We start from the raw sequence: 27,415 nt of genomic DNA, 5'->3' as shown, positions 1-27,415 counted from the left end.
ACTTCCGGGCGGCGCGGGCCGTGGGGCACGCAGGGAAATGGAGTCCGTGCCCGCCGCCGGGAAGGAGCCGGAAAGCGCAGGGAAATGGCGGGAGAAGGATGCGCGCTGCCGTCCGGGGGATCATGGGAGATGTAGTCCTGGGGGGCCGGGCGGCGCTCGCGCGCCGAGTCTGAGAGAAGCCACAGCCGGGGTGTCCTGCAGTTGCAGTGCATCATGGGTCACCTAGGCCCCATTGACTAGTGGGAGGTGTCGTTTAATTATCTCCACGCCGCTTGCACGGCCCCGGGCAGGGGCCAGTCTTAGACCCGCTGACGTGCCGGGAGCAGCCGGTTATGCAGCCCGGACGCCGGGGTTCTCTCCCCGGCTCTGGGCGGCGCATGGGGTGGGCGGGAGCCGGGACCCCAGGATTGTGGCCAAGGACCTTGGCATCGGGACCCTCCCCAGGGGCCGAGGTCCGGCCTCCCCCTTGGGACCCCGCCTAGAAAAACAACGGTTGTGATAATAAATCGGGTTGCTGAGGCGCGGCGGGATCGGGGGTTGGGGGGGGGAGGCGGCGCAAAAGGGGGGGGTGGTATGTAAAAAGACTGACAAATAGGCTCTCAGGCAGCCGAATCTGATGACCGGCTGCTGGTTGGCTGAGCCTCTCCCTGAACCCGCCCCCTGTCCGCTCTCTTCTCTCCCCCTTCGTTGCGTCGCTTCCAAATAAGGGCGTGAACAACTGCACAGACAGAGGCCCCGCCTCTTGCAGCATCCACTCCTTATAAGGACATCTAGGGCAGCGAGGAAGCCCCCCCACACCCCACCCCACCCGCAGCGGCCCTTAGCACGGAGGCAGGGGGAGGGACCCTGAGCGGCCCCGGCGTCCTTGCTGCGGCCCGCCGCGCTCCCTGTTCTCTGGCTGTTGGCCTGGGACCCTGCCCAGACCCAGCCTTGCCCGCGGCAGTGTTGCCAACTCTCATGATTTTGTCCTGGCAATGATAGTTTTCTTTAACGCCTCGGCTCCTGGAGGCAAGTGGCAATGTGAGGACTTCAGCCGTCATTCTTAAAGAAAAATACCTGTCGAGCCCTGGTGGCCATGGAAAACGCTGCAAAATGTGACCCCCCCGGCACCCTGAAAGCTCAAAAAGCGGATGGCAACTAAAAAAGACCAAACTGCTTATTTGTAGCTAATCTCATGACTATTGAACCCTTGGGGTTGGCAGTACTGCCACAGGGACAGTTTCGCTGGGCTGTACCCAGGAGCAACCATAGGCATTTTGCCTGGCAGGCTTGAAAACGTTTTGGGTACCCCCTCAACTGCTTTCCCCTAGGGTAGTGGCTGCAGGAAAGGGGGGGCGAAAGGCGGAGGGACACGGTACCCTCTGGAAGTTGGCTGCCAAGGTGACTGCCCTGTTCATCGGACTCTACAAGCAGCCCTGGTTATACCTCTTAGGGGTAATCCTGCTGCTGCTCCCATCCTTTGGGCCAAAACCCAAGCAGAATTTACATGTCACCGTAGAAGTGGTCCCTGTTCTGCTCCAGAGTTAACAGGCAGTGTCAAACCCCTCCATGCCGCTGTTCCAGGCACCTGCACAACTCAGCAGGGAGTGCTCTTCCCCCAAAACCAGTGCTGAGCCCACCAGTGAACCCTGTATGAACAGCCCCTTCACACCACCCCACAGGAAACTGTGACTCAGAACCAAGGGAGGGATCCCTGTATAAACAGTCCCTGTGGCCCACCCCAGAGGCACCTAGGTCTCAGAGCTGGGCAAGGGCTGTCTGCGGGGAAGGACTGTCTCCAGGCAGGAGAATATCTATCCCAAGGGATTAACCAAATGCTCCCTAGATTATCCCCCTCACCGATCAAATTGAGAAACCACCTGTATGTGTGTGCTGGGGGGTGGGGGGGGAGGAGAGCCATCTGGGTTGGGGACAGCTGGTGAGGAAGGATGATCTGAAGCCAAGACAGTGGCTCTCATGGTGGGGGCAGGTTGGTTCCCCTCCTTTCTCAGCACGACCCCTTGAAGTAGGGTGACCACATGTCCTGTTTTGGCCAGGACAGTCCCTCTTTTAAGTCCTGTCCTGGCCATCCCAACTTTTTTGACAAAAGGGGCATTTGTCCCGTTTGCTCTTGCTGACTTCATCAGTTGGCAAGAGCAAATGACAAATGCCCATTTTTGTCAAAAAGGTGAGGTGTGGTGCAGAGAAACTTGCAGGGAGCAGCCAGCGCTCGGGCGAGCAGTGACCCCAGCCACGTGGTGGCGGCAGCCAGGGCTCGGGCAACGACCCCAGCCATGCGTGGGCAGCAGCCAGGGCTCGGGCAAGCAGCAACCCCAGCCCCGGCTGTGCACATGAAGGGGAAGGCAGGGCTTGGGTGAGCAGCTCAGGCCAGCCGCGTGGCGGGGCGAGACACTCGGGTCAGGCCCCACACTTTGTCCCATTTTCTCTTGAAGGTCCCATCTGGGTCAACCTCATGAATATGCATGAACCTATTCATCAATATGTACATTCCTCTTTTCAGACACGTTTCCCCTTCCCCTATCCCTTACACCTTCCCCAGCCAGGCTAAAAGCCGTATAGCAGTGGTTCTCAACCAGGGTAAGTGTACCTCTGGGGTACACAGGGGTCTTCCAGGGGCCACATCAACTCATCTAGATATTTGCCTAGTTTTACAACAGAAAAAGCACTAGTGAAGTCAGTACAAACTAAAATTTCATACAATGACCTGTATATATTGCTCTATATACTATACCGGGGTGGCCAACCTGAGAAGGAGACAGAATTTACCAATGTACATTGCCAAAGAGCCACAGTAATACGGCAGTAACCCCCCCATGAGCACCCCCTGACTCCCAGCGCCTCCCACCCACCTGCAGCCCCGCTGATCAGAGACTCCCGCACCTCTGGACATGCAGCATGCAGGAGGCTCTGGCGGGGAGAGGAAGGAGTGAGGGCTTGGCAGTCTCAGGGGAGAGGGCCGGAAGGGGTGGAGTGGGGGCAGGGCCTGTGGCAGGGGCAGGGCCTGTGGCAGAGCCAGGAGTTGAGCAGTGAGCCCCCCCAACCCGGTACATTGGGAAGTTGGAGCCTGTAGCTCCAGCCCCAGAGTCGGTGCCTATACAAGAGCTGCCTGTGGCTCCGGAGCCACAGGTTGGCCACCCCGTACTATACACTGAAAGTACAATATTTATATTCCATTTGATTTTTTCATAATTGTCTGGTAAAAAAAGAGAAAGTCAGCCATTTTTCAGTAATAGTGTGCTGTGACACTTTTCTATTTTTATGTCTGATTTTGTAAGCAAGTAGTTTTTAAGTGCGGTGAAACTTGGGCGTACGCAAGACAAATCAGACTTGTGAAAGGGTTACAGCAGTCTGTAAAAAGGTTGAGAATCACTGGCCCTGTAGCTTGGCCAGGGAGGGATGGGGGTTGAGCAAGGCACCTGCCCCCTAGTGCTTCCTGTCCCCCAGGCTTGGTGGCCAAGATCAGGGGAGCCCCCACTACACTGCTGGGGGAGAAGGTGAGCGACAGGAGTTAAGAAGGAGAGAGGCAGCTGGAGGGGTCTCCATGGGCATGGTGAGTTCCCCCCTCAGCTCAGTCAGTTCCCCTCAGCCCCAACCCATAGCTTCCTGCTCCCCCAGCCCTGGGCTCCCCCAGCTCTGCCCGTGCCCCTCACCCCCGACCCACAGCCTCCTGCTCCCCCAGCCCTGGGCTCCCCCAGCTCTGCCCGTGCCCCTCACCCCCGACCCACAGCCCCCTGCTCCCCCAGCCCTGGGCTCCCCCAGCTCTGCCCGTGCCCCTCACCCCCGACCCACAGCCCCCTGCTCCCCCAGCCCTGGGCTCCCCCAGCTCTGCCCGTGCCCCTCACCCCCGACCCACAGCCCCCTGCTCCCCCAGCCCTGGGCTCCCCCAGCTCTGCCCGTGCCCCTCACCCCCGACCCACAGCCCCCTGCTCCCCCAGCCCTGGGCTCCCCCAGCTCTGCCCGTGCCCCTCACCCCCGACCCACAGCCCCCTGCTCCCCCAGCCCTGGGCTCCCCCAGCTCTGCCCTTGCCCCTCACCCCCGACCCACAGCCCCCTGCTCCCCCAGCCCTGGGCTCCCCCAGCTCTGCCCGTGCCCCTCACCCCCGACCCACAGCCCCCTGCTCCCCCAGCCCTGGGCTCCCCCAGCTCTGCCCGTGCCCCTCACCCCCGACCCACAGCCCCCTGCTCCCCCAGCCCTGGGCTCCCCCAGCTCTGCCCGTGCCCCTCACCCCCGACCCACAGCCCCCTGCTCCCACAGCCCCCTGCTCCCCCAGCCCTGGGCTCCCCCAGCTCTGCCCGTGCCCCTCACCCCCGACCCACAGCCCCCTGCTCCCCCAGCCCTGGGCTCCCCCAGCTCTGCCCGTGCCCCTCACCCCCGACCCACAGCCCCCTGCTACCCCAGCCCTGGGCTCCCCCAGCTCTGCCCGTGCCCCTCACCCCCGACCCACAGCCCCCTGCTCCCCCAGCCCTGGGCTCCCCCAGCTCTGCCCGTGCCTCTCACCCCCGACCCACAGCCTCCTGCTCCCCCAGCCCTGGGCTCCCCCAGCTCTGCCAGTGCCCCTCACCCCCGACCCACAGCCTCCTGCTCCCCCAGCCCTGGGCTCCCCCAGCTCTGCCAGTGCCCCTCACCCCCGACCCACAGCCTCCTGCTCCCCCAGCCCTGGGCTCCCCCAGCTCTGCCCGTGCCCCTCACCCCCGACCCACAGCCTCCTGCTCCCCCAGCTCTGGGCTCCCCCAGCTCTGCCCGTGCCCCTCACCCCCGACCCACAGCCCCCTGCTCCCCCAGCCCTGGGCTCCCCCAGCTCTGCCCGTGCCCCTCACCCCCGACCCACAGCCTCCTGCTCCCCCAGCCCTGGGCTCCCCCAGCTCTGCCAGTGCCCCTCACCCCCGACCCACAGCCTCCTGCTCCCCCAGCCCTGGGCTCCCCCAGCTCTGCCCGTGCCCCTCACCCCCGACCCACAGCCCCCTGCTCCCCCAGCCCTGGGCTCCCCCAGCTCTGCCCGTGCCCCTCACCCCCGACCCACAGCCCCCTGCTCCCCCAGCCCTGGGCTCCCCCAGCTCTGCCCGTGCCCCTCACCCCCGACCCACAGCCCCCTGCTCCCCCAGCCCTGGGCTCCCCCAGCCCTGGGCTCCCCCAGCCCTGGGCTCCCCCAGCTCTGCCCGTGCCCCTCACCCCCGACCCACAGCCCCCTGCTCCCCCAGCCCTGGGCTCCCCCAGCTCTGCCCGTGCCCCTCACCCCCGACCCACAGCCCCCTGCTCCCCCAGCCCTGGGCTCCCCCAGCTCTGCCCGTGCCCCTCACCCCCGACCCACAGCCTCCTGCTCCCCCAGCCCTGGGCTCCCCCAGCTCTGCCCGTGCCCCTCACCCCCGACCCACAGCCCCCTGCTCCCCCAGCCCTGGGCTCCCCCAGCTCTGCCCGTGCCCCTCACCCCCGACCCACAGCCCCCTGCTCCCCCAGCCCTGGGCTCCCCCAGCTCTGCCAGTGCCCCTCACCCCCGACCCACAGCCCCCTGCTCCCCCAGCCCTGGGCTCCCCCAGCTCTGCCCGTGCCCCTCACCCCCGACCCACAGCCTCCTGCTACCCCAGCCCTGGGCTCCCCCAGCTCTGCCAGTGCTCCCGGCCTCGACCCCCGATTCTCTTTCTGTTCCGAGCGGTACCCGCAGAGCTCGGCCATCGCGGAGTTTCCGTCTTTTCTGACCGCTAGATGGCGCTGGAGAGCCCCTCCGGGCACACTCTATCCCGGGCACATCGCCGCGCTCTATGGTTCCCAGCAGCTAGGGGCGGTGCTCCGAGAAGCCGGGGCCCCGGCGGGAAAAGGGTAGAATCGCTTCCGGCTCAGGGGTCGCGGTGCCGCCCCCCCCCCGCGGGGCAGAGTGTGGGGGTCTCCCCCATGCTGCAGCTAGTGGGTTAGCGGGAACCCAGGAGTCCGGGGGAACCCCTCCCATCTCGTCTGGGGGGGGCTGGCTGTCGCCCCCTCATCCCCCTGTCATTAAAGAGTGACTCGGATCGGGGGCGGCAGAGCCAGGCCGCCTCCCGTCCCCGCGTCCCCCCGCTGGGGCTGGATCGGAGCCAGCGCCCCCGAGAGGGGAAAGGCCCCGGGTCCCTGCGGAGATGGCGGCCCCCCGGCGGCTGGGGCGGAAGAAGCCGGTGCCCGCCTGCCCTAACCCCCTCTTCGTGCAGTGGCTGACCGAGTGGAGGGATGAGGCCGCTGAGAAGGGCAAGAAGACCCAGTTCGTGTATCAGAGGGTGAGCTCGCCCCCTCCCCGCAGGAGTCCCGGTTCCTCCTCCCCCCCCCCCGCCGCTCTGACCACTGCACTGCCCTCCCCTCCCGAGCTGGGACTAGAACCCAGGAGTCCTGGTCCTCAGCCCCCTGACCTAACCCACTAGACCCCACTGCCTTGCGAGAGCATGGCGAGAACCCAGGAGTCCTGGCTCTTATTGCTGGGACCCCATTGGGAGGGGTGTGGGGGGGCTGGAGGCTCCCCGTGTCAGTGTTTCTTCCCCCTCAGGCTCTGGGCTCCCTTCGAAGGTACCCGCTGCCCCTGGACAGTGGGCGTGAGGCCGCGATTCTGCAGCATTTTGGGGACGGGATCTGCCGGAGGCTGGACGAGCGGCTGGAGAGGCACCGTGCTGAGCAGGGTAGGTGAAGAGCACCAGGGATGGGGTGTCAGGACTGAAGGGGTCCCCCAAGATGGCATGGTGTGAGGAGAAGACTGAAGGAGGCTGAGCGGGGGGTGGGCAGCCACACAGGGGCATAGGTGCACTGGGGTGTAAAGGACTCCTGGGTTGTTGGTTCCACTCGGTTTAGGGATCCTTAACAACTGTGGTAGATTTAAAATCAAATGACAGTGCTTCGTTATTGTAGGGTCTCTCCTAGGGAGTGGGAGGATATTGTCTCCCCCTCCCTCCCATCAGGCCCGTCCTTGAGCCTAGCAAGTGAGAGGTTGCTCCCAGTAAGGAGCCCTCTGTGCCTCCTGGCCCTGTCCCAGCTGGAGGGTGGGGGTCAGGGTCGGGCTGGCTGAGGGAGACAGGGAACGGGAGACAGGGCCTGTCCTCTCTTGGGGGCCCTGGGCCTGGATCGGAGCCTTTGCAGGGGAACTGGCTGCTTGGGGGAGGTCCTATCTTATTTCTATTTGAACCCTAGGTGCAGATGCCCCCCTTGAAGCCATGGGAAGGGCCAGCCCCTCCAGGGGGGGCCAGGAAAGTGATCCCCCTGGCACAGAGCACCGCTCCCTCAACAACCCCTCTGCCTCACAGACCTTACTTGGGGATTTGGAGCCTCCCCCCACGGTGAGAGCACTGCCTCTGGCAGAAGGGCTCCTGGGTTCTACTTCCTGGCTCTGGGAAGGGAATGGGGTATACTGGTTAGAGAAGGGAGGGGTGTGGAGTCAGGACTCCTGGGTTCTATCCCTGGCTCTGACTCTCAGATGCTACGTAAGTCCCCTTGCCTCTCTGGGGTGGAGTGGGTTTGTGTGAGAGACACTGGGTTGCAGGGACAGGTTGGGGCTTGGGGGGATGTCAGAGGCAGCGAGGGGATCAGAGCTGGGGGATCCTGCTAATTGACACTTTTCTTTCCAGAGGAAGGCCCGTCCCCCCCGGCAGTATGTCCCAGCCCCACACTCTGGGGCCTATGCTGTGCTGCTAGCCCTCTATAAGGACAGCATGGTAAGCCTGGAATCCTGGGTTCCATGTCCAGCTCTGGGAGGGGCATGAGGTCTAATGGTTAGAGCAGTGGGCTGGGAGGCAGGACTCCTGGGTTCTATTCTTAGCTCTGCAAGTGGTGTTTGGAGCCTGGCCTCCTATGTTCTCTTCCCCAGTGCTGACTCCTCCTGCTCCCCCTTACAGAGCCCACGCAGCCGGGGGTTCCTGACGAAGCCTGAGCTGCAGCGGGCAGCTCAGCCGCTGTGTGACAAATCCTTCACCCTGGTGAGTGAGAGCTGCCTTGGAGAATCCCCCGGCCTGCCATCCCCTTTCAGTCTGGGCACCATCAAACACCCATCATGAGGTTCTGGAGTTGATGGGTTCTGGAGATGGCTTGAGGAACCATCACTCCTGGCGCAGGGATCTGAGCCCATCACCCCACCCCCTCAAGTTTACCTACCCCCTCTGCTTCCCCCAGCCGTGCCTTCCTCCCTTGCTCCAAGCTCTGCTGGGGCTCAGGTAGGTCCCACCCAGCAGAGTCACATGGGGTATCTGTGTCTTGCAGGTCGACCCTGGAAATAGGTACACGGCTTGGGCATCGGTGGGTACCTTGATCCGCAAAGAGCTGGTGCTGAAAACCAATGTCCCAGCCAGGTAGGGGGTGCTGTGCTGCAGAGGACACGATTCAGGGCTTGCTAGGGGCATCATGGTATGAGGGGGTGCTGGGCTTTGGAGGGGGTGCCATGTTGTAAGGAATGGGGGGGCTCATCAGGGAGTAGTGTAGTGCTAGGAGTTGTTGTGGACATGCCCCGGCCTTTACACAGTCTCCTGGTGGTAACCCCAGCACCCACGGGCCCACACCTTCCCCAAGGGCTGCTGAGCAGCCTTAGTAACTCACTGTGGGTCTCCGCTGGGCTTGCTGCAGAAATCAGAACTCCTGCAGCAGCTTTTCCTTCCTAGGGAGCGATACCAGGATCTGCAGTGAGGCAGGGCAGCATGGCCAGGCCGAAGGAGCATTGATTAGTCACTTGGGATCCAGTGTCACAGGGTCCTCAGGCCGGCCTGGGAAAGCCACACTTAGAGTCCATGTTGGTAGCAGCAGCAGCTTTGCCACTCCCTGGTTCTCTGCGCTCCATCTTCACTCTGTCCATGCAGGTGTCCTGTCTGTTCACAGCAGCAACCTTCAAACCAGCCCCTTGACAGCTTGTTCCTTTGTTTCAGCTGGGGGGGTTTCTTTCAAGGCCCAGAATGCCCTTTGACGCTGGGCCATCCAGAGCGCTTTGTCTGGCTCGCCCTTCGATACAGCTCAGTGCTGGGAGCAGCTCAGGAGCTAATTGCATTACAAATCTCCAGTAATACCCTGCCATCCCACTGAAGGAGTAGGTCTGTTTCTTGGTTTGGGAAGCAGGCCAGTCCTTAACAGCCTCCACCTTTGCAGATTCTGGCCTTCTACAGCTACTCCCCACCTTTTGTCCTAGATAAGCCACCTCAGCAATCCCCACTCTACACTTTCCATCTTTGAGGGGGTCAGGTACCCCCCTAACCTAGGCCACATGCTCTTCCCAGATGTGGCTAGAAATGTCATCAACATATGCTTAGGCCAAGTTCTCCATTCGTAACTGAGCTACCAGACGCTGAAAGATGATAGATGCCCCTTTAGGACAGAGAGTAAAACCAGGAAATCCTAGAGCTCCGCTGAGGGGTGAAGGCACCTGGTACCTGCCAGTCGTCCTTGGTGAGCTCCATGGTGCTACGGTAACATGCATCCCCACTTGTCTAGAATCTCTTCCATTGAAGGCATGGGCTAAGCGTCAGACACTGTGGTTGCATGACACTTTCCCTAATCCACAGAGAAACCATCGCCCCCTGCTGTGTGGGTGCCAGCACCACAGCTATGGCCCAGGCACTGTTGGGCAGCTGAATCCCCCCAAGGCGAGCATGTCAGATATATTCTTTTCCAGGTCATGGGCATTTTCCCCTTGACTGAAAGGAGAGCATCTAATGGGAGGGTTGGTCACCATCTCCATCTGGTGGACAGCTAGGCTGGTGCTAGGTTGGTCTGCTGGAGGATACCTGCATGGAACATCACAGCCCCCGCCGCCCAAGCTTACAGCTTATTCTGCACTGGGATGAGTGCCATAAGCTGGTCCCCTAGTCCATGTTACTGGGCACACGCTTACTGCCCACCAGCCTGCAGGGAGGGGAATCCAGCCTCTGGGGCCCTGGGTGTTTAAGTCTCCCAGAGCCTGAGCAGAGTCCAGTCCCTGCCCCCGTTTTGGTCCCTTGGCACACTAAGGGTACAGCTCCTCCTATGAGCTTAGACTGTCCCATACTCAGCCCCTGTCCCAAGGTGTGAGCTTTCTGGGTCCAGCTCAGCTCCCACAGGAGCCCCGCAGCAGCTGTGAAGTACATATCGCACCCGGACCCCACCCCGAAACTCACCTGCTGCCCTTTGACCTCATCACATGCAGCAGAGAGAGCTCAGATCCTGCAGCCCGACCTCCTGCCTGCAGTGCCTGCCACTAGCTCCCCTTCCCTGGGGAGGCCTCCACCCAGCTGGGCTCAGGCAGGGCCCCTGCTTCAAGGCTACTCTGTCGAAAATGGCCCAAACCTCCCAAGAGCTTAGCTCCTCCCCTTTATAACTGTCCAGCCTCCTCTGACCAGTGACTCCCTCATCAGCCGCACCAGGAGAGCCCTGCCCCAGGACCTCACTGCCCAGGCCGCCTGCTGCTGCTACCCCAGCTCTCCTGGGGGGGCCAGTCTGTTGTGTAGGTCTAGGGTGAGTCCATTGCTGTGGCCGAGCACCTCACGTCGACGCTGCTCTGTGACTCCTTTGCCACCGGCCCTCGGACTCTCCGCCCACTGTGGGGGCGAACAAGGCGTCGGGTAGGTGAAAGGCTGCACCTCAAAGGGAGTGTCCCGCGTGGGAAGGAGCCAGGCAGCCAGTTCCTGCTCCCACTCGGAGTGCCTAGATTGTACCCACACCTTCCCTATATCCTCACAGAGGCTTAATAGGGGCAGGGCAGGTGGGGTGGGGGGTTCAGTAGGGGGTTTTGTGCTGCCTGGAGGTTTGCTAGGGGTTCAGTAATAGTGCCGTGCTGCAAGGCTGGGGACTCGGGAGGTGCCAGGCTGTGGGGGCAGCAGAGGGGACTCAGTGGGTACAGATGCCCTTTGCTCCCCGCAGGTACTCTCTGACACCGCAGGGGCTGGTGCTAGCCCAGAGGCTTGTGGCTGTGGAGCAGGCCCTGATTTCAGAGGGTCGAGCCCCAGAATCCAAGACACCCCAGGGCACAGAGCCCACAGATCCTGCTGGGGAGGAGAAACTGCGCCCAGAGCCCCAGCTGTGAGTGCCAGCTCCAGACAGCCTGTGTGAGCCGGGGTGTACTCACGGGGGGGGGGGGTGGGGGGGGACGGGCTGGGAGCCAGGACTCCTGAGTTCTGCAGCACTGGGGGGAGTGGGATCTAGCACGTTCGAGCAGAGGTGGTGGGAGTCGAGGGAGGGGGAAGGGAAGTGGGGACTAATAGTTGGGCTCCATTCATTGTGCTCTCTCTAGACCCAGCCACTGGCAATGTTAACCCGTTCTTTGCTGATCATTGTAGCAGAAGCTCCCAACTTTCCGCAGCCCTGTGCTCTCTGTGGCGGGCTGGGACAGGACTTCCCCACCTTTCCTGGCCCCTCTCCAGGGCTGTGTTCTCACTGTGCTGTCTGCCCCACTTTGCTGCAGGCTTGACAGTGCCCTGGGACCCCTGGAGGGGACAGCAGGTGGCTCTGGAGGGCAGAGGCCCCATGACCCTGAATTCGTGCTGAGACCTGGCCAGTTTGACATCATCCTGTGTGTGGATTTCATCGAGACCATGGGGTGCGCTGGGGGGCCCGAGCTTCTGGCCGGGGGGACTGGGGGAGGGGGTTATAGGGCATCCTGAGCAGGGAGGCTTATTATGGGGATCCCAGGCAGGCTGGGCTCTGGGGGCTGAGGTGGGGAGGTCACTCAGTGTCCAGGAGGGTTGGGGGCATCTCAGGGGCCTCCTGAGCAGGCCCCAGTCCCACCCCGTCTCTCCCTACAGTGGCCCAGCGGCCCGGAAGCAGGACCTGATGGCTGAGCTGCGCAGGAATGCCGTGCCCTTCGACGTGCGCAAGCTGCATGTGGGGGACTTCATGTGGGTCGCCCGTGAGAGAGTCCAGCCCCGTCCAGGTAGGAGCCCCCAGGCCAGCAGGGAGGGAGGGCTCCTTGAGTGTAACTGGTGCTGCCTGAGCTCTGAGGGGTGGCCCCACCCCACACGTCCCAGTGCGGCACTACCCTGGCACTAGGGTAGAGGTACTGGGGGGGGTCCCTGGCTGCCACTCCAAGTGTGTGTGGGAGAAAATATGGGGGTGGCAGAGCCTCACAGCACCAAGATTGCCTCATTCTGGCCATGCATGGACAGGGGAGTGGGGTCTTGTTCTCCCCTTCCTGAATCCCATCTCACCCCAGGGCAGCTGCACCTGCCCCCAGCGCAGGAGCTGGCCCTGGACTACGTGGTGGAGCGGAAGCGAATGGCTGACCTGTGTGGGAGCATCATCGACGGGCGCTTCCGTGAGCAGAAGGTGCGGGGGAATGGGGTGCCTGAGGGATTGAGGAGGGGATCTGGGGGCTGTCTGGATGGACTCATAAGGTGGGAGCCAGGGTGGATCTCCCTCCCATGCTAACCCCCCCACTCCACCCCCCAGTTCCGTCTGCGTCGCTGTGGCCTGCGCCATCCCATCTACCTGCTGGAGGAATCTGGATCGACCCAGCACCTGAGCCTGCCCGAGAGCACTCTGCAGCAGGCAGCCACCAGCACCCAGGTATGGGGACCCCTGCCCAGTACTCTGGTACAGCAACCCCCCCGCAGGACACTCCCCTCCCATACACATACAGCTCCTGAGCCTCCCACAGAGCGCCCTGCATCAGGTGACCACCAGCATCCAGCTACGGGTTCCCCAACCCAGCACCCAGATGCAGGGGCCCTTCTGTGTCCGATCCCCCTAACAATAGCACAGGGTTAAGGCCAGAAAATTTGAACCTCAAGGAGGCTGTGAACCCAGATGCACTGTCTTCCCCGCCCACTAGCCCCACTCCCTAATGCTCTCTTCCCCCACACCCAGGTAGTGGATGGCTTCTTTGTCAAACGCACCCGTGACCTGCGGGAATCAGCTGCGTATCTGACCATCATGACACGTCATCTGAATAGCCTGTATGGGGTGAGCAAGGGGCTGCGGGAGGGAAACAGAGCTCAGGGCTGGGCTGGGCTGGGGGTCAGGACTGAGGGGCACTGGCAGAGCTGGGGGGAGGGGTGCACATGGCTGGGCTAGCACAGGGCTGTGGGTTAAGAGTGAGAGGCACCGGCAGATCTGGGGGAGGGGGAGTCCAGGGCTGGGCTAGCTGGAGGCTGTGGGTTGGGCGTGAGAGGGGGTGGCAGAGATGGGGGTTTGGGAGCCCAGGGCTGGGCGCTGTGGGTCAGGAGTGAGAGGGGGTGGCAGAGCTGGGAAGAGGGAGCCTGGGGCTAGGCTAGCAGGGGGCTGTGCATCTGGAGTGAGGGGTGCCAGCCAGGAGTAGGGGATGGTTGGTTGGATTTATGAGGTGCCCCTTTCCTCCCCAGAACAAGACCCTGATGAGCTGCACCAAGGAAGAGTCTCAGGGCCGCGGCCCACTGCAGCCCAACAGCGACTCCTGCACCCTAATGACCTTCCAGGAGTTCAATGAGGGAGCTGTCAAGAACAAGGTGAGACTGGGCAGAGTGGCCATGACCCTGTTTCCAGCCCCAGGACAGGGAATGGGTCGGGGGCACTGGCTGTGATCTGTCCCCAGGACAGGGGAAATGGCTGGCTTAGGGGGCAGGGAATGGGACACGGAGCCTTTCCCCTTCCGGGGATGCTGACTGTGATCCAGGGCAGGGGACTGGCTGGCTCCAGGAGCTGGGATGGCTCTGTCCTTTCCCAGGATCCTACCCTAGGGCTGGATTACTGGAGGACACCTTGGCAGTTCTCCCTGGCTCTGACCCCCTGTCCCCCATTTCTCTCTGGCTCCCTAGGCCCAGACTGTGCGTGAGGTGTTCGCTCGGCAGCTCATGCAGATCAGTGGAGTGAGCGGGGAGAAAGCAGCCGCCATTTTGGAGAGATACAGCACACTGGCCAGGTACAGGGCCCACCTGCCTGGGTTCTGGCCCCAGCTCTGGGAGGGGAGTGGGGTTTGGTGGGAGAGCAGTGGAAGGGCTGGGAGCCATGACTCCTGGGTTCCTTTCCTATTTGACTGAGTGCCTGTCTTGTTCCATGCCTCAGTTTCCCCTACTCTAGAAAGCTTGGGGGCTGGGAGCCCAAGTCCCTGCCCCCCCTCACTGTCTGTCTCCACCCCATCAGCCTGCTGGCCGCCTACTCTACCTGCCCAGACCCTGAGAGCAGGGACAAGCTGCTGAGCACCATCAAGTGTGGCAAACTGCAGAGGTGAGAGTAAGCAGCGCGTGGACCCTCAGGCCTGACCCACGCCCCCTGCCAGCCTGGTACTAGGTTCCCCCTTGCCCGTGCCCCTTATCCCCAACCCACAGCCGCGGGCTCCCCCTCAGTCCAGCTGATTCATTCACTCCAAGGATCAGTAAAACCTCCCTCTGTCTTCAAAAGCTTATTTAGGATTTTTGAATTAGCTCCTGGCTTTGGGGCTATTTTAGTCCCTGTGGTCTAGAGGGAGGCAGGGAGCCAGGACTCCTAGGGTCTCTGTGCTCAGTTTCTGGCTGTAGCAGATGGACGGAAGTTGAGGCCTCCTGCTATGCCCCTCCCCTGGCCCTAACACCCCTTTCCCCATTGTGCTTCCTCCCCCAGGAACCTGGGCCCTGCCCTGAGCAGGACACTCTCCCAGCTGTACTGCAGCCCTGGCCCCCTCTCTTGAACAGGGGGAATCTCATCTGTCCTGTTGCCAGGGACCCCGGCACCTCAGGCTTCGCCCTGGGCCTAGTGCTCTAGCTGGGGACTGTAGGGGTGCTGTAGCCCTTCGACAGGGTGCTGCTGGCCAGGGAGCCAGCTCCCTTCTCCCAGGGCAGAACGGTCAGGTGGTGACTCTGCCTCTGTGGGGTGTACGCCCAGGGGGCATGGTGGCCTTGCAGGGAGGGAGGCTTCTGGGTGTGTGTAGAAGGACTGTCTAGGGCTTTCGGCCCCAGTGTTTGTTTTAATGAGTCTTTGTATTTCCCTTGTTCCAATAAATTTGATTATTCCTTTGTTCCTACTGGGATTTTCCTTCCCGCTAGGGGTGAGGGGGATACCGCTGCAAGGGGGTCCAGGTGCCAGGGTTCATCCCCCCATCGCATGGGAAGAGGTGCTAATGAGCAGGAATGGACTCCAGCTCAGTTTTATCTCATCCCAGAGCTGAGCTTCTGGTCCTGGCTGTGAAGGGAGAATGCTCCCATCCCTCGCTCCACCCTGGGCGGGGATAGTGCCCCCTATTGAAGGGCTTCTGTTCAATGTTTAAGCACATCTGCCTGTGCTTCACATGGCCAATTATTTCTTCACACTCACACAATTGTGCCTAGTGCTGTCCGGACCCTTCCCCCGCACCCGCACACACACTTGATCAGCTATGGTGCTGATGGCAGAACCAGAACCCCCCACTCAACCTGCTTTGCCTTATATGGGGTTTGGTCTTGGTGCTTTTACTGAAATTTGCCTTTTTTCAAACCAGGAAGTGGAACAGTTGGCCAAAATCACACCTCTGGTCTGCGCAGGAGCCCAGCTCGGGGGTCTCCAGCCAGGGAGGGGCAGAGCCCAGGGCAGGCTGGAGGGATGGGAGATTTGGGTCCAGCTGCATGTCAGTTTCCAGTGTGGCAGCTGGGGTCCCGTACCCCACTGATATCTCTCCAGAGCTGGGTCTGGCTGCGCTGTCTCCTTTGGACCGGTGCCAACCTGCAGGGGCAGAAAACAGCAACATTGGGGCCTGAGACCCTGCTTTTTGCTGCTTCAGCCCCTAAGGAAAGGGGGAGGCAGAGTGTTACAATTCACACCCCCCCACCCCACTGTTCCATGGTCTGAGTGGGCTGGCTCCACCTGCAGTGGGATTCCTCGCTTTTACAGCCAGACATTGAGCCCAGCCCACAACGCAGCTGGGTGAGAGAACCTCCAGGGGGCAGATGGGGAATAATCTGCCCCCTTGCACAGTTGTACACCCCCCAGAGCAGCTGGCACAGGCCAGGACACTGGGGCAAATGGCCCTCAGCTCAGCTCCATTCTCATGTGCTGGAGCATGCCCCCACAGCAACCCCAGTCTGGTGGTCGAGCTAGAAGGATACAGCCCAGCTGCATTGGAAGCCCCTGAGCAGTAGAGTTTTTCCCTAGTCTCCCCCGAGGTCAGTTGTTCCCAGGGCAAATCCCTCTCCCTGGTAAACATCCACCCTGCAGTTCCAGGCTGAGTGTCTGGCATTGGCTTCGATTGGCCTTTGTCTACGGGACAGAGACCCAGGATCTAGCCCCCTCGGGACTTTCTCTGGGAGAAACTCGCCTGACATGGTTTCCAGCAGAGGATTGTTCTCCTGGCTTCTCAGAGCTGGGTACAATCTTTGTCGGTCAGGGAGGGTCTGAAGGGGCACGGAGCAGAGATAATGGGGCTCCCCCCTTCTCCCTTTAGGGAGATACACACACACCCCGTGGTGAGCTGGAGCCGGTTCGCTGGCTGTTAAATTTAGAAGCCCTTTTAGAACCGGTTGTTCCGGGAGGGGACAACCGGTTCTAAAACAGCTTCTAAATTTAACTGGCCAAAAGTGGCTGGAGCACCCCAGGGGAAAATTTGGTAGGTGCAGAGCCCCACCAGCAGCTCCCTGCCCGGCCCCAGCTCAGCTTCTCCGCCCGCCCCCCCGCCCCCCCGCTTCCCACGAATCAGCTGTTCGCACGGGAAGCAGGGGAAGCAGGTGGCGGCTTCACAGTCAGGCCCAGGGAGGCGGAGGTGAGCTGGGGCAGGGGGTGGGCATAGGGTAACCACTCCCAGCCCCAGCTCACCTCCGCCTCCCTGGGCCTGAGTGCGAAGCCACCACCTGCTTCTCAGCCCTCCCCGGCTTCCCGCCAAACAGCTGATTCGTGGAAGCTGGGGGGTGGAGAAGCAGAACAGGGCAGCGCATTCAGCGGAGGTGAGGTGATCTGGGGCTGGGCGCGGAGCTGCCGGTGGGTGCTCAGCACCCAGGGAGTCAGTGCCTAAGGCACCACTTCTGATGTGATCAGTGGGGTAGCAGATGCTCCCCCGCCCCTAGGAGCCAGAGGGACCTGCCAGATGCTTCCTGGGAGCTGCCCCAGGTAAGCACCTCTGGGACTGCCCACCTCGCCCCCCAGCAGTTGTCTCTGGCTCTTAGGGGTGGGCACCCACTATGGTGGCCCACGAGACCCTCCAACCCTGTTCTGGGGGCAGTCAGGGGAGGGGGGTGGATGGGGCAGGAGTCCCGGGAGGCGGGGGTGGGCAACGATTCCCTCATGGGGCGAGGAGGGAACTTGTTAAGATTTTGGCAGCTCATCACTGCACACATTCCCACCTCCACAAACTAGCTCTGTCTTACCCAGGCTGGGGCACTAGAAAGAATAGGCTCCCACGAAGATGGTGAGACGCAGCACCGAGCTGGAGCGGTAGCTCATGAGTGAGTTCATAGTCACCATCTCCAGGTCCAGCACATATTCCCGGGGCCCTGTGACAGGCCTGGCCAGAACCAGCATCGCGCTGATGTTATTGATTTGCTGCCAAGAGAGCAGATGAGTGAGTGCAAACCTCCAGGGGGTGCTGACCCAACCAAATCATTTCAGTGTAACTAAAGCAGTGCCCACTTTGTTGCTGACCCAAGTCAAGGTGTGGCTCTGGCGAGAGGGGAAGCTGCTGCCAGCTGTAGGGGGCACCAGTGACATCCCAAAGGGGCCCGGTTTTCTGCTGATCTTATTTCCTGATCCGACCCACCCCCCAAGCACAGGGGTTCAGCCCTGGGAGACCTGGCCCTCGCCCTGATATTGTGGAGCTGATCAGCCACAGCCGACTTGGGCAGCAGAACAAGGCCAGATTTTTTAAAAGGTGTTTAGGCACCTAACTCCCCTTGAAATCAAGAGCATTAGGCATCTAAATGCTGTTTAAAACCTGCTGCCTGTTCTAGCCCTGCCCCTCACTAGCACCATCCAGTGGAGTGGCTCCAAGTGCATGCAGGCTGGAGGGAATCCCCTCCGGCTCAAGGAGGCAAAGGAAAAGGGGGCTCAGGGCAGTCACTTCCTGCTGCTTTGATTCACCCTGCATCCCTGCCTCCTCAGACTTCTCCCTTGCAAGTTCCTACTCACCTTCTGCTTGTCTCCTCTATCCCCCTACTACCCCCAGTAATAACTAGGGGGGCATCCATAGCTTCTGTTGCCCAAGCACATCGCCCCCACCGGTGCTCCTGGAATCCGTCCACCCAACCTCCACCCTCTCTAGTTCAAGGATTCCCTGTCACCCCCCCACACCCCTCATTCCAGGGGCTCTGTCTGCTCCCCCTTTACTCCCCCGCCCCGCACACCACCACCAATGAAATAGCTGCTGCTTCTTTGGTTGGCTGAGTTTAGACTAATGCAGGAAGTCCTGCTTCCAGGGCAGCACCCACTGGCTGGTGCTATGAGCAATTCAGAATGCCCCCCCTCACGGAGGAGACGGGCCTACTGGCTGGGTCTCTGGATGAGTGGGACATGCCCATTGCCTGGCACTACGAGCAACACAGAAAGTCCTGCCTTCTGGTAGCAGCCCTCCCACTATTGATAATTTGGCTAAAAGAGGAAGTCCCGCCTTCTGCAGTGGTCTGTCCTGTCCAGAGCCCCCCGCTCCCCTCCCCCCACTCACCCGGATGTAGAACTCCCCCTGCTCATTGCCAGAGCGGATCTGGAAGGCATTGTAGGCTCCAGGGTAGACACTGGTGGCCTGGATCTGGAAGACGTCAGAAGGGACGGTCCGGTCAGCTGTGATGCTCATGTAACGGTGCACGATGGATGAGGGCTGCTCCCGGCACAGAGGGTTCGTGGTAGGGCACAAACAGCGGCTGCGAGGGAGGGACAAAGTTAGTGTGGGGCAGGACATCTGGGGTCCACCCCTGGGTCTCTCACTGACTTTCCGACTGCTTAGAATTGGGTATTTCGGTAGGGTTGCCAACTTTCTAATCACACAAAATTGAACACCCTAGCCCCGTCCCTTCCCTGAGGCCCTGCCCCTACTCACTACATACCCCGCTCTCTCTCACCCTCACTCACTTTTGTTGGGGCAGGGGCTCGGGGTGCGGGAGGGGGTGAGGGTCCAGCTGGGGAATGAGGGGTTTGGGGTGCAGGAGGAGGCTCCAGGGTGGGGCTGAGGGATTCGGAATATGGGAGGGGGCTGCGGGTTGAGGGGTTTGGGGTACAGGAGAGGCTCCAGGCTGGGGCTGAGGGATTCAGAGTGTGGGGTGGGACCAGGGATGAGAGCTTTGGGTGCAGAAGGGGGCTCTGGGTTTGGTGGGGGCTCAGGACTGGGGCAGGGGATTGGGGCACGGACTTACCTTGGGCAGCTCCCGGTCAGCAATGCAGCGGGGCTAAGGCAGGCTGCCTGCCTGTCCTGACACCACGCTGTGTGCACCCCAGAAGCGGCCAGCAGGTCCAGTGCTAGTAGGCAGGGGGGCAGGGGGCAGGAGCCACCCCCTCCCCCCACAACTCCCATTGGCCAGTTCCCATTGCAGAGTAGGGGCAGGTTCTTCTCCACGCAGCAATAGCCTGGGAGCTGGACCTGCTGGCTGCTTCTGGGGCGCAGCGCGGTGCCAGGACAGGGAGGAAGTACCCTTCCTAAGATCTGCAGCACCCCTGACCGGCCCTTTAATGGCCCGGCACCGCCAGGGTCCCTTTTCGACCGGGCGTTCCTATATTTCCCCTTTGGTCACCCTATATTTTGGCAAAACACTCATCCCCCAGCCACTGGAAAATGTGGCATTACTAGGCACAACACTGGGGCCAGTACTGAGTGCAAGGGGAGAGAGCCCCCTACTGAGCCCTCTGACCCTGCAGCATGGCACCTCCTAGTGCCACATTGGGGTCAGCATTCATTACAATGCAAGCCTGGTGGTTCCTCATGAGTCTCCATCCAGGGACAACCCTGCTTAGCTAAGGGAAACCACCCAGTCCCCACCAAGCACACCACGCAGACTCACTTGTCAGACACCTGCACATAGGGCTCCAGGCAGCGGTTCTTCTCCACGCAGCGATAGCCCCCATGGAAATTGATGCAGCTTTGGGCCTCGGTGCATTGGTGGGCGCCCGTCTCACACTCGTTAATGTCTGCGGTGGGGAGAGACTGGGGTAACTGGAGTCAGACCCCAATCAAGATCAGGGCTCTCATTGTGCTAGGTGCTGCACAGACCCCAACGCAATCAGGGGCCCCCACTGGACCGGCCACCACACAGGTCAAGATCAGGGCTCCCACTGTGCCAGGCACTGCACAGAGACACAGTGACAATCTCTACCCCAAAGAGCCCCCAGTCTGAATAGACATGGGAAGGGAAACTGAGGCACCGGGAGAGGAAGGAACTTTTCCAAGGTGAATAGCAGAGCCTGGAATAGAACCCAGGAGTCCTGAGTTCTTGCCAGCTCCTAGCCAATAGATACCCTACCACTGGAGGCAGGATGGTCTGGGGCCACAACAGGGATCTGTTCAGATCTTGGCCTCTCTCCTGGGATGACTGGCACAGAGAAGGGGGAAATCCCAGAATGCATTTCACACAGCTCTATTGTGGCCCTCAATCCCAACCTATAGCCCCCTGCTATGCTAAGCCACCCCCTTTCAATGGCTCTTGCAGGGGTTCTGGGATTTCTTTAGGGCAGCAGGGGCTGCTCAGGGCTGGGGCCAGCTGGGGTGGGTGGAGTGTCCTGGGGAGGAAGTAGCTCTCTGGTAGAAGCCCCTCCCAGTGCTGGGAAGCATTGGTACCTTGGCAGAGGCGGGTGCCCAGGAGCTGGTAGCCCTGGGGGCAGTCGCAGGAGAATCTCCCTGGCTCATTGATGCACTGGAACTGGCACAGGTAGCTGGAGTAGCTGCACTCATCGATATCTGGTTCGGGGAAGCAAAGCGTGAGAGGCCCGGGCTCCCTTCACCTCCTAGTCCACCACTGCCCCCACTCCAGGAACCACAGGATCGGTCTGTGCCCATCAGCCTCATTAGAGATTGTCCCTCATAGCCAATCGGTGGGAAAAGAGCAGGGGGAGGAGCTAAGAAGGTCCCCAAGGCAAGGGAATGGGCAAGTGGGTGGAGCAAAGCAAAGGGGAGGGGCTAAAGGGAATGGGGCGGGAACATGGGAAAGTGGGAGGAGCAGAATGGAATAGGAGGAGCTAGAACTGGAGATGAGAAGGGAGGAATTGCCAGCAGGGAAGGGCTAAGGGAAATGGGAAGGGTTAAAATTGTGGAGGGGCTAAAACAGGAGGGAGATAAAAGGATGGTAGCTGATATACAACAAGATGGGGCTAGAAATGGGAGAAGCTCAGGGTGTGGGAGGGGCTACAGCTATGGGAGGAGCTAGGCCTGGGGAATGCTAAAAGCAGGGGAAGGCTAGGACTGGGGGCTGGGCTAGGGGCAGGGGCCAGGCTCACCTACCATTGCAGGTGAACCCGTCGCGGTCGAGCTCATAGCCCTGGTTGCAGCGGCAGATGAAGGTGCCGTAGGTGTTGAAACAGCGCTGCCCGCACGGTGCCCCCATCTCACACTCATTCACATCTGCAAGGAAAGCGCAGTGTGAAATCCCAACACGCCCAGCACCGGGATGCGACTGCTTCTGGGCAGGGTGGTGTATAACAGTGTTCAAATGCCCACCAGGTGATGCAAATGGGAAGAGGAACAGAACCCAAGAATCCTGAGTCCCGGCCCCCATTGTCCCCCTGGCAGGGCGGGTCCCTTACCCACGCAGGAGCGGTTGTTGCTGGCCAGCTGGAAGCCTGGCTCACACTGGCAGGAGAAGGAGCCTGGGGAGTTGACACAGCGATGCTGGCAGTACCGGTACCGGCACTCGTCGATGTCTGCCACACGGGAGAGAAGGGGTTAAACTCATTGTCCTCCACCCCAGCCCTGCGCCCCCCGGTGGCCGGTGCCCACTCACCCACACACTCGGAGCCAATCTTGCGGTAGCCGTCAGGGCACTTGCAGTGGAAGGTGCCGGCCGTGTTGATGCACTCCTGGCTGGGCTGGCAGTCGTGCAGCTCGTATTCGCACTCGTCCACGTCTGCAGGGGGCAGCACCGGGACATGCGGGGTTAGCCGGGACAGACACCCCCCCAAGCCGGGCATCAGGCCCCAGGGGTGTCCTGGATCTGCCCCATAGAATCACCAGCCTCTGCCTGTGGGGAAGCAGCTCCCTAACCCCCAGTGATACCAATTGCCTCCCTCCCAGTGGGCCTTGTGCCCCCCACACACCCATGGCTGTTCCCCCTGCCTGTCCTCCCACCATTCCCTCCTCCATCTGGCCATGCCCCCTGCCTGTCCTCCCCGCAGCCATTTCCCTTGCCCCTCCCCCAGCCATGCCCCCTGCCCCTCCTCCCCACCATGGCCCCTCCCCCCAGCCATGCCCCCTTGCCCCTCTTCCCCCCAACCGCTCCCTGTTTACTCACCCAGGCAGGAGCCATGCCCGTCAGGCTCGTAGCCCTGGGGGCAGGCGTTGTGGCGGGAGGCGGTGAGTGAGGGTCGGGGAGGTCGGGGTCGAGGGGCACTGGGGGGCGCAGCATTCTCCGAGTGCACGTCATTGATGACGGAGGCTGAGCGCGGCAGGCACAGGTACCCCCCATAGTGATTGATGCATTTCATCTCCCCCTTGCAGGCCTCGGGGATGGTCTCACACTCGTTCACGTCTGGGGACAGGCCCAGGGTCAGAACGCAGGAATCCAAGCCCTTCCTTCCAAGGACCCCCTCCCAGCCCTGGGGTAGAACCCAGGAGTCCTGGCTCCCAGCCCCCCACCTTCAACCACTCCCCACAGTCCCGCCTCATACCTTTGCAGTGCTGTGTGTCTGAGTCCCACTGGTATCCGTCTGTGCATTCCTAGGGGTAAGAGAGGGAGACGGTTACAGTCGAGGGCCCACAGGCAGTGGGGAAAAAACCCAAATATAGGAGTGAAGAAATCAAAGGGCTGAACCAACAGGATCCCATTGCCCTTGAAAGCATTAATGGGCCCTGCAGGATCAGGAGAGGAACCCAGGTGTCCGAGGCCAGCTCAGGGCAAGCAGGCAGCTAAGGGAAAACTGATCGGGCCCTGCACAGACCCCACCTGGGAGCAGGGCAGCAGGGACGGACGGACGGACACAGAGCAGGGCTCATCCTCTCCAGCAGGGGGCAGCATGCACCCGCACACAAAACTCTCCATAGATTGAATTTATCTCCCAGACCAGGCAAATCATAATGGTGGGGAGGGGAAGGGGGGCAGGTGCACAAAGCACCTCTGGTTGGGAGTGAAATTGGGGGGTGTTGCAGGAAGTCTCTGAAATAGAGGGGAGGGTGGCACCCAGCCAGGGGGCGCAGAATAGAGGGATACAAGGAACCCTGGTGGATGCGATGAGCTCAGTTGAGAGAAGCTACGAAGGGAGCGACCGCTAAGTTGATCTGGCAGCGTTAGTGTCTCACTTTGTGAGCAGTGGGGCTGTGCAGCCCAGTTTGTTATTCCAGGGTCTCTCAGTGGCACTAAGGATGGGACCCCCTCCAATATCCTGGAGTTTTGCTGAGGAATCCTGGCATACACAGTCCCCGTGCCCCACCCCAGAGGCAGCTGCATCTCAGCACCAGGCAAGGGACCCTGTATAAACAGCCCTCGCACTCCACCCCAGAGGGCACATGAAGGGTGGGCAACACTGACGCGTTCTTACCGTGTAGGTATCAGGTTCCTCCAGCTCCTGTGCAAGTGTCGCGCCCACCAGCACTGCCAGCAGCAGGCAGGAGACGGGCCACATGGTCCTGCCAGGGGTAAGGCAGGGGTTAGTGTCACCCATCCACAGTCCTGCCAGTGCCCCTCAGACTGAACCAACAACCCCCCAGACAGGTAATCAGAAACCCCTCTCAAGTGGATCTGATCCGTGGCCTGGTATCCCCACTATGCATCATTGCCTCTGTACTGCTGAGAATGAAGGCAATTCCCCTTGGGCCTTGGGGGACAGGGATCCTGTCCCTGCAGCTGCCATGGGGCCAAGCGCACCCCACAGTGCCCTGGAACATACGGAATATGGATTCCCCTCCCTGCAAGGTGAGGCTTCCCCTGCCGTCCCCTCCTCCTCCCAGTCTCCCAATGCCCAGTGGATTCAAAGCCAAAGAGCTTGGTGGGGACTTTGGCTCAGAGCATCCAGATCACCCTCATTCCTGTCCTCACTTGGAGTCCATCCAGCCCCATTTGGAGGGTGATGGGGGAGGAGCGGGGACCAACCATCAATGGCAGCCCCTCCCCGTACATTGTATCTTGCCCTTCCCACTAGGCCTCCCCCCCTCCCCAATGGCAGAGACCCCTGGAGTTCTGGATGGCTTGGAGGTTTCACACCTGGGTTCAAAGTGAGGGCATGTCATGAGTTGGAGGGTCTAGCATTGAGTTCCCATTATAATCCAGCCAAACATTGGCAGACTAGGCCTCAATGGCTGAGATGGCAGGGGGACCACAGGTCTGGACTGAGGGGGATCAGCTGAGCAGTGGGGGGGGGCAGGGCTGGGGGGGCAGAGGACTATGGGTCTGGATTGAGGGGCACTATCCAAACAGAGGCTAAGGGAATCTATCAACTCCTCTCCTGAGGCAGGAGCTCTGGTCAAGTCCAGGCTAATTATAGCCTCTCTGTGGCTATGAATAGCCATCCACCCAGCTCCCAGACCGTCTGGAACCCAAAGCCCCTTGGCCAACCCAATTTGTGGGAGAAGGGGACCCCAGAGCAGCCATCAGCAAATCAGAGCTGTGGGGAACTGGGACATCTCAAGGCTGGGCAGGAGCATTGTAGCATGGTGGGGAACAGGGGATTGGTGTCAGGAATGGGATCAGGAGGAGGGGGCATCCTTAGGGGATTGAGGGAAGCAAAGTGGAGACCCCCCCACCCAAAGTACACAGCAGAAAGTATGGATGGATGGTTCCAATGCACAGCCTGGCAGGAACCCTCTCACTGACCCAGCACTGTCAATATTTATGTCTGGCTGGGTCTACAATTAGTCTCTGGGGCCTGGAGCCCTGTGGCCTCTCCCAGCCAGCCAGAACACACGTGTAAGGAAACATGGGTGTGCCCTAGAGGAGTGTACAAAATGACACCTCCCCCACCCACAGCCACCCTAGACCATGCTCTCCAGCTGTTGTCCCAAGGCCTGGTATTGCAGGGAAGGGAGGGGGCAGACTAGAGCTGCCCTGCTGGGCTCTTCCTACTCCCCTCTCCCCTACCCCAAAACTCTGTCCTGCTGCTGGAAGAAGGTGGGTGAGGGAAGAGCCCTGACTGCCTCCTGCACAAGCTGTGATTGGCTGCTCTTCCGCAGGAGGTGGAGCATTGGGGAGGGCAGCCCATCAGAGGGGGATCCCCCAAAGGGCAGGATCTCCTGAGACTTGTCTCCAGAGGGGCTTTTCTGAGAGAGGTGGACACAGGTGGTGGGGTGGGGATCAGGGAGAGACCCCGGCAGCAGGAGAGGCAGGCTGGGGTGACTACTGGGAGGGATCCCAGCGGTGGAAGAGGTGGGTGGCGTGGGCAGCACAGGCTGGGATCCCAGCGGTGGAGGAGGCAGGCAGTGTAGGGAGTGCAGGCTGGGGTGATGACTGGATGGGAATCAGGCTGGGATCCCAGCAGTGGAGGAGGCAGGTGGTGTGTGGGAGTGCAGGGCAGGGGAGGGATCCTGACAGCAGGATCCTGGCAGTGAGTGAGGGGAGCACTATGGGGAATGTAGGCCAGGGCACGGGTCAGAGAGGGATCCCAGCCAGCGGGGAGGCAGGCAGTTTGGGGAGCGCTGCGGGGGGGGACTTGGGGAGAAATCCCAGCAGTGGGGAGGCAGGCGGTGTGGGGAGCAGGGGGTTGGGGGGAGGGGAATTGAGGAGGGATCCCAGCAGTGGGGAGGCAGGCGGTGTGGGGAGCAGGGGCTGGGAAGGGATGGGAATTGGGGAGGGATCCCAGCAGTGGGGAGGTGGGGGGGGTCTGGGGGGGAAGGGGAATTGAAGCAGGATCCCAGCAGTGGGGAAACAGGCAGTGTGGGGAGCAGTGGCTGGGGGGGGGGGAGAGGGGAATTGGGGAGGGATCCCAGCAGCGGGAGGGCACATGGTGTGGGGAGCACAAGGCGGGGAAGGGCTCAGGGAAGAAGCCTGGTGTGTGTGTGGGGAGGGGGGGGGAACATGGGTGTATAAGGGTGGGCCAGGTGGGGGACAGGCAGTTAGGGGGTGAGGCGGGGAAGTCTATATTTTGGCCCAGCCATCTCTGAGCTGGCTCCGTTAGGGGTACTCCTCCCTCCCACCCCGGTTGGGGTCAGTGGGTCACAAATGGCTTATCTCGGCCTTGGGGAGGGGTCTGACCTGGCGGGGTCCCGCTGGCCCTGCACCGATCCCAGCCCGTCAGGACCCCCCCCCCCATCACTACCAATCGCGTGGCTGGTGCCACGGCTACAAAGGGGGATTCCCAGAAGTTTCGGGCACAGGGATAACGCCACCGGGACCCCCCCGACGCTGACCCCGCAGGGCTCGATCCATACACGGCCCGGTCCGCTCCCGGGGATCCCCCACTGACCCTTGCACGGCTCGATCCCCTCCGGCCCCACTTACCGTCCGGGATCGGCCCCCCGCCCCCGTGCTCAGGCCGGGGGGTCCGGTCTGCGCCCCCCGGGCAGGACGGTCAGCCCCGATCCCCCACGGCCGGGCGGGCGCACACGGAGCGGGCGCTGGCGGCCGAGGCTCTCTGGGAGAGACGCGCTGGCTCCCCCCGGCCCCCCTGCCCCGAATTCCTGGCCCCGGGCCAGCGGGACCCGCCCCGCACCTGGATCCACTTACAGCCGGCGCCGCGCGCCCCGGGCCGACCAGCTGCGAGACCGCGCCCCCTGCAGCCCCTGCCCGAGCCCCCCACTGCTCCACCCCGCCCCATCACCGCCTGCCCCACCGCTGCACCCCCGCCCCCCACCGCTCCACCCGTGCCCCATCACCTCCTGCCCGAGCCCCCCACTGCTCCACCCCGCCCCACCGCTCCACCCCCGCCCCCCACCGCTGCGCCCGTGCCCCATCACCTCCTGCCCCAGCCCCCCACCCCCACCATCTCTTGCCGCAGCCGCTCCACCCCCACCCCATCACCCCTATACTCCCTCCAGCCCCGCTTTACCCCTGCCCCCTGCAGCCCCAGCCGCTCCAGCCCCCCTGCTTCACCCCTGCCCCCCACCGCCTGCCCCAGCCCCATCACCCCCTTGCTCCACCTCATCATCTCCTGCCCTCCCCACAGCCCCGCTCTACCCTCCTGCCCCCAAGACCCCCAACCACTCCACCCCCAACCCCGACTCCTCTGCCCCAGCACTGTTCTCTTTTACTTCCCCCAGACACTCACTCATCCCCAGCCTCCCTCTGCCCCCCCCACTCCTTCACTCACCCCTCTCCCTGGAAACCCCTGCCTCTGCACCCTCTCTGCCCACCCACCTTCTTCCCTGCCCTCCCCCATGGAACCCCTACCACTTATCTCCACCTCTGTCCCTCCTTCCCATCCATCTCCCTGCTCCCCACCTTCACCCCATCCCAGGGAGTGGGGATGGTTAATCCTGAGGCACATTTGCCTGTCTCTAAACACACCCTCCCACCACATGGCCTACCTCAGCAGGGGACGGGGGTTCTG

General features: G+C 61.8%; 2 protein-coding genes across 4 annotated transcripts; one reads left to right on the top strand and one right to left on the bottom strand.

The window, feature by feature from the left end:
• Nucleotides 1–5,800: 5,800 nt before the first annotated feature.
• On the top strand, nt 5,801–14,866 carry MUS81 (MUS81 structure-specific endonuclease subunit). 3 transcript variants are annotated; one of them, XM_073351665.2, is made up of 16 exons: nt 5,802–6,243; nt 6,507–6,636; nt 7,142–7,287; nt 7,576–7,662; nt 7,843–7,923; nt 8,204–8,292; nt 10,823–10,981; nt 11,364–11,498; nt 11,704–11,831; nt 12,111–12,223; nt 12,347–12,463; nt 12,764–12,859; nt 13,258–13,380; nt 13,690–13,793; nt 13,937–14,098; nt 14,471–14,866. In XM_073351665.2, exons 1-16 carry the CDS (start codon nt 6,109–6,111, stop codon nt 14,535–14,537), a joined length of 1,872 nt encoding a protein of 623 aa, XP_073207766.1. In that variant the 5' UTR covers nt 5,802–6,108; the 3' UTR covers nt 14,538–14,866. The 3 variants fall into 3 exon arrangements, with proteins under 3 accessions (XP_073207768.1, XP_073207766.1, XP_073207767.1); XM_073351666.2 differs by having other exon boundaries at nt 5,803–6,243; nt 14,015–14,098; XM_073351667.2 differs by lacking the exon at nt 10,823–10,981 and having other exon boundaries at nt 5,801–6,243.
• Nucleotides 14,656–26,510, bottom strand: EFEMP2 (EGF-like fibulin extracellular matrix protein 2). Its single transcript, XM_073351668.2, has 12 exons — nt 26,368–26,510; nt 23,477–23,564; nt 22,610–22,658; nt 22,234–22,470; nt 21,727–21,849; nt 21,530–21,646; nt 21,228–21,347; nt 20,568–20,687; nt 19,795–19,921; nt 18,468–18,663; nt 17,179–17,353; nt 14,656–15,544 (listed from the first exon to the last, which is right to left on the bottom strand). Exons 2-11 carry the CDS (start codon nt 23,558–23,560, stop codon nt 17,192–17,194), a joined length of 1,335 nt encoding a protein of 444 aa, XP_073207769.2. The 5' UTR covers nt 23,561–23,564; nt 26,368–26,510; the 3' UTR covers nt 14,656–15,544; nt 17,179–17,191.
• Nucleotides 26,511–27,415: the final 905 nt, after the last annotated feature.

Source organism: Lepidochelys kempii, chromosome 7 (genome assembly GCF_965140285.1).
Source record: "Lepidochelys kempii isolate rLepKem1 chromosome 7, rLepKem1.hap1, whole genome shotgun sequence".
Classification (NCBI taxonomy): Eukaryota; Metazoa; Chordata; order Testudines; family Cheloniidae; genus Lepidochelys; species Lepidochelys kempii.
The sequence above is the reverse complement of the archived record's forward strand: the minus strand, read 5'-3'. Positions and strand labels throughout refer to the sequence as shown.

Bases quoted from the DNA above. Each gene is read 5' to 3' on its own strand.
- MUS81 (XM_073351665.2), top strand. From the start codon at position 6,109: ATGGCGGCCCCCCGGCGGCTGGGGCGGAAGAAGCCGGTGCCCGCCTGC. The intron at 7,288-7,575 runs GTGAGAGCACTG...TTTTCTTTCCAG, and splicing joins ATTTGGAGCCTCCCCCCACG to AGGAAGGCCCGTCCCCCCCG. The intron at 13,381-13,689 runs GTGAGACTGGGC...CTGGCTCCCTAG, and splicing joins AGGGAGCTGTCAAGAACAAG to GCCCAGACTGTGCGTGAGGT.
- EFEMP2 (XM_073351668.2), bottom strand. From the start codon at position 23,560: ATGTGGCCCGTCTCCTGCCTGCTGCTGGCAGTGCTGGTGGGCGCGACA. The intron at 21,850-22,233 runs GTGAGTAAACAG...TGCCCCCTGCAG, and splicing joins CGGGCATGGCTCCTGCCTGG to ACGTGGACGAGTGCGAATAC. The intron at 21,647-21,726 runs GTGAGTGGGCAC...CCCGTGTGGCAG, and splicing joins GATTGGCTCCGAGTGTGTGG to ACATCGACGAGTGCCGGTAC.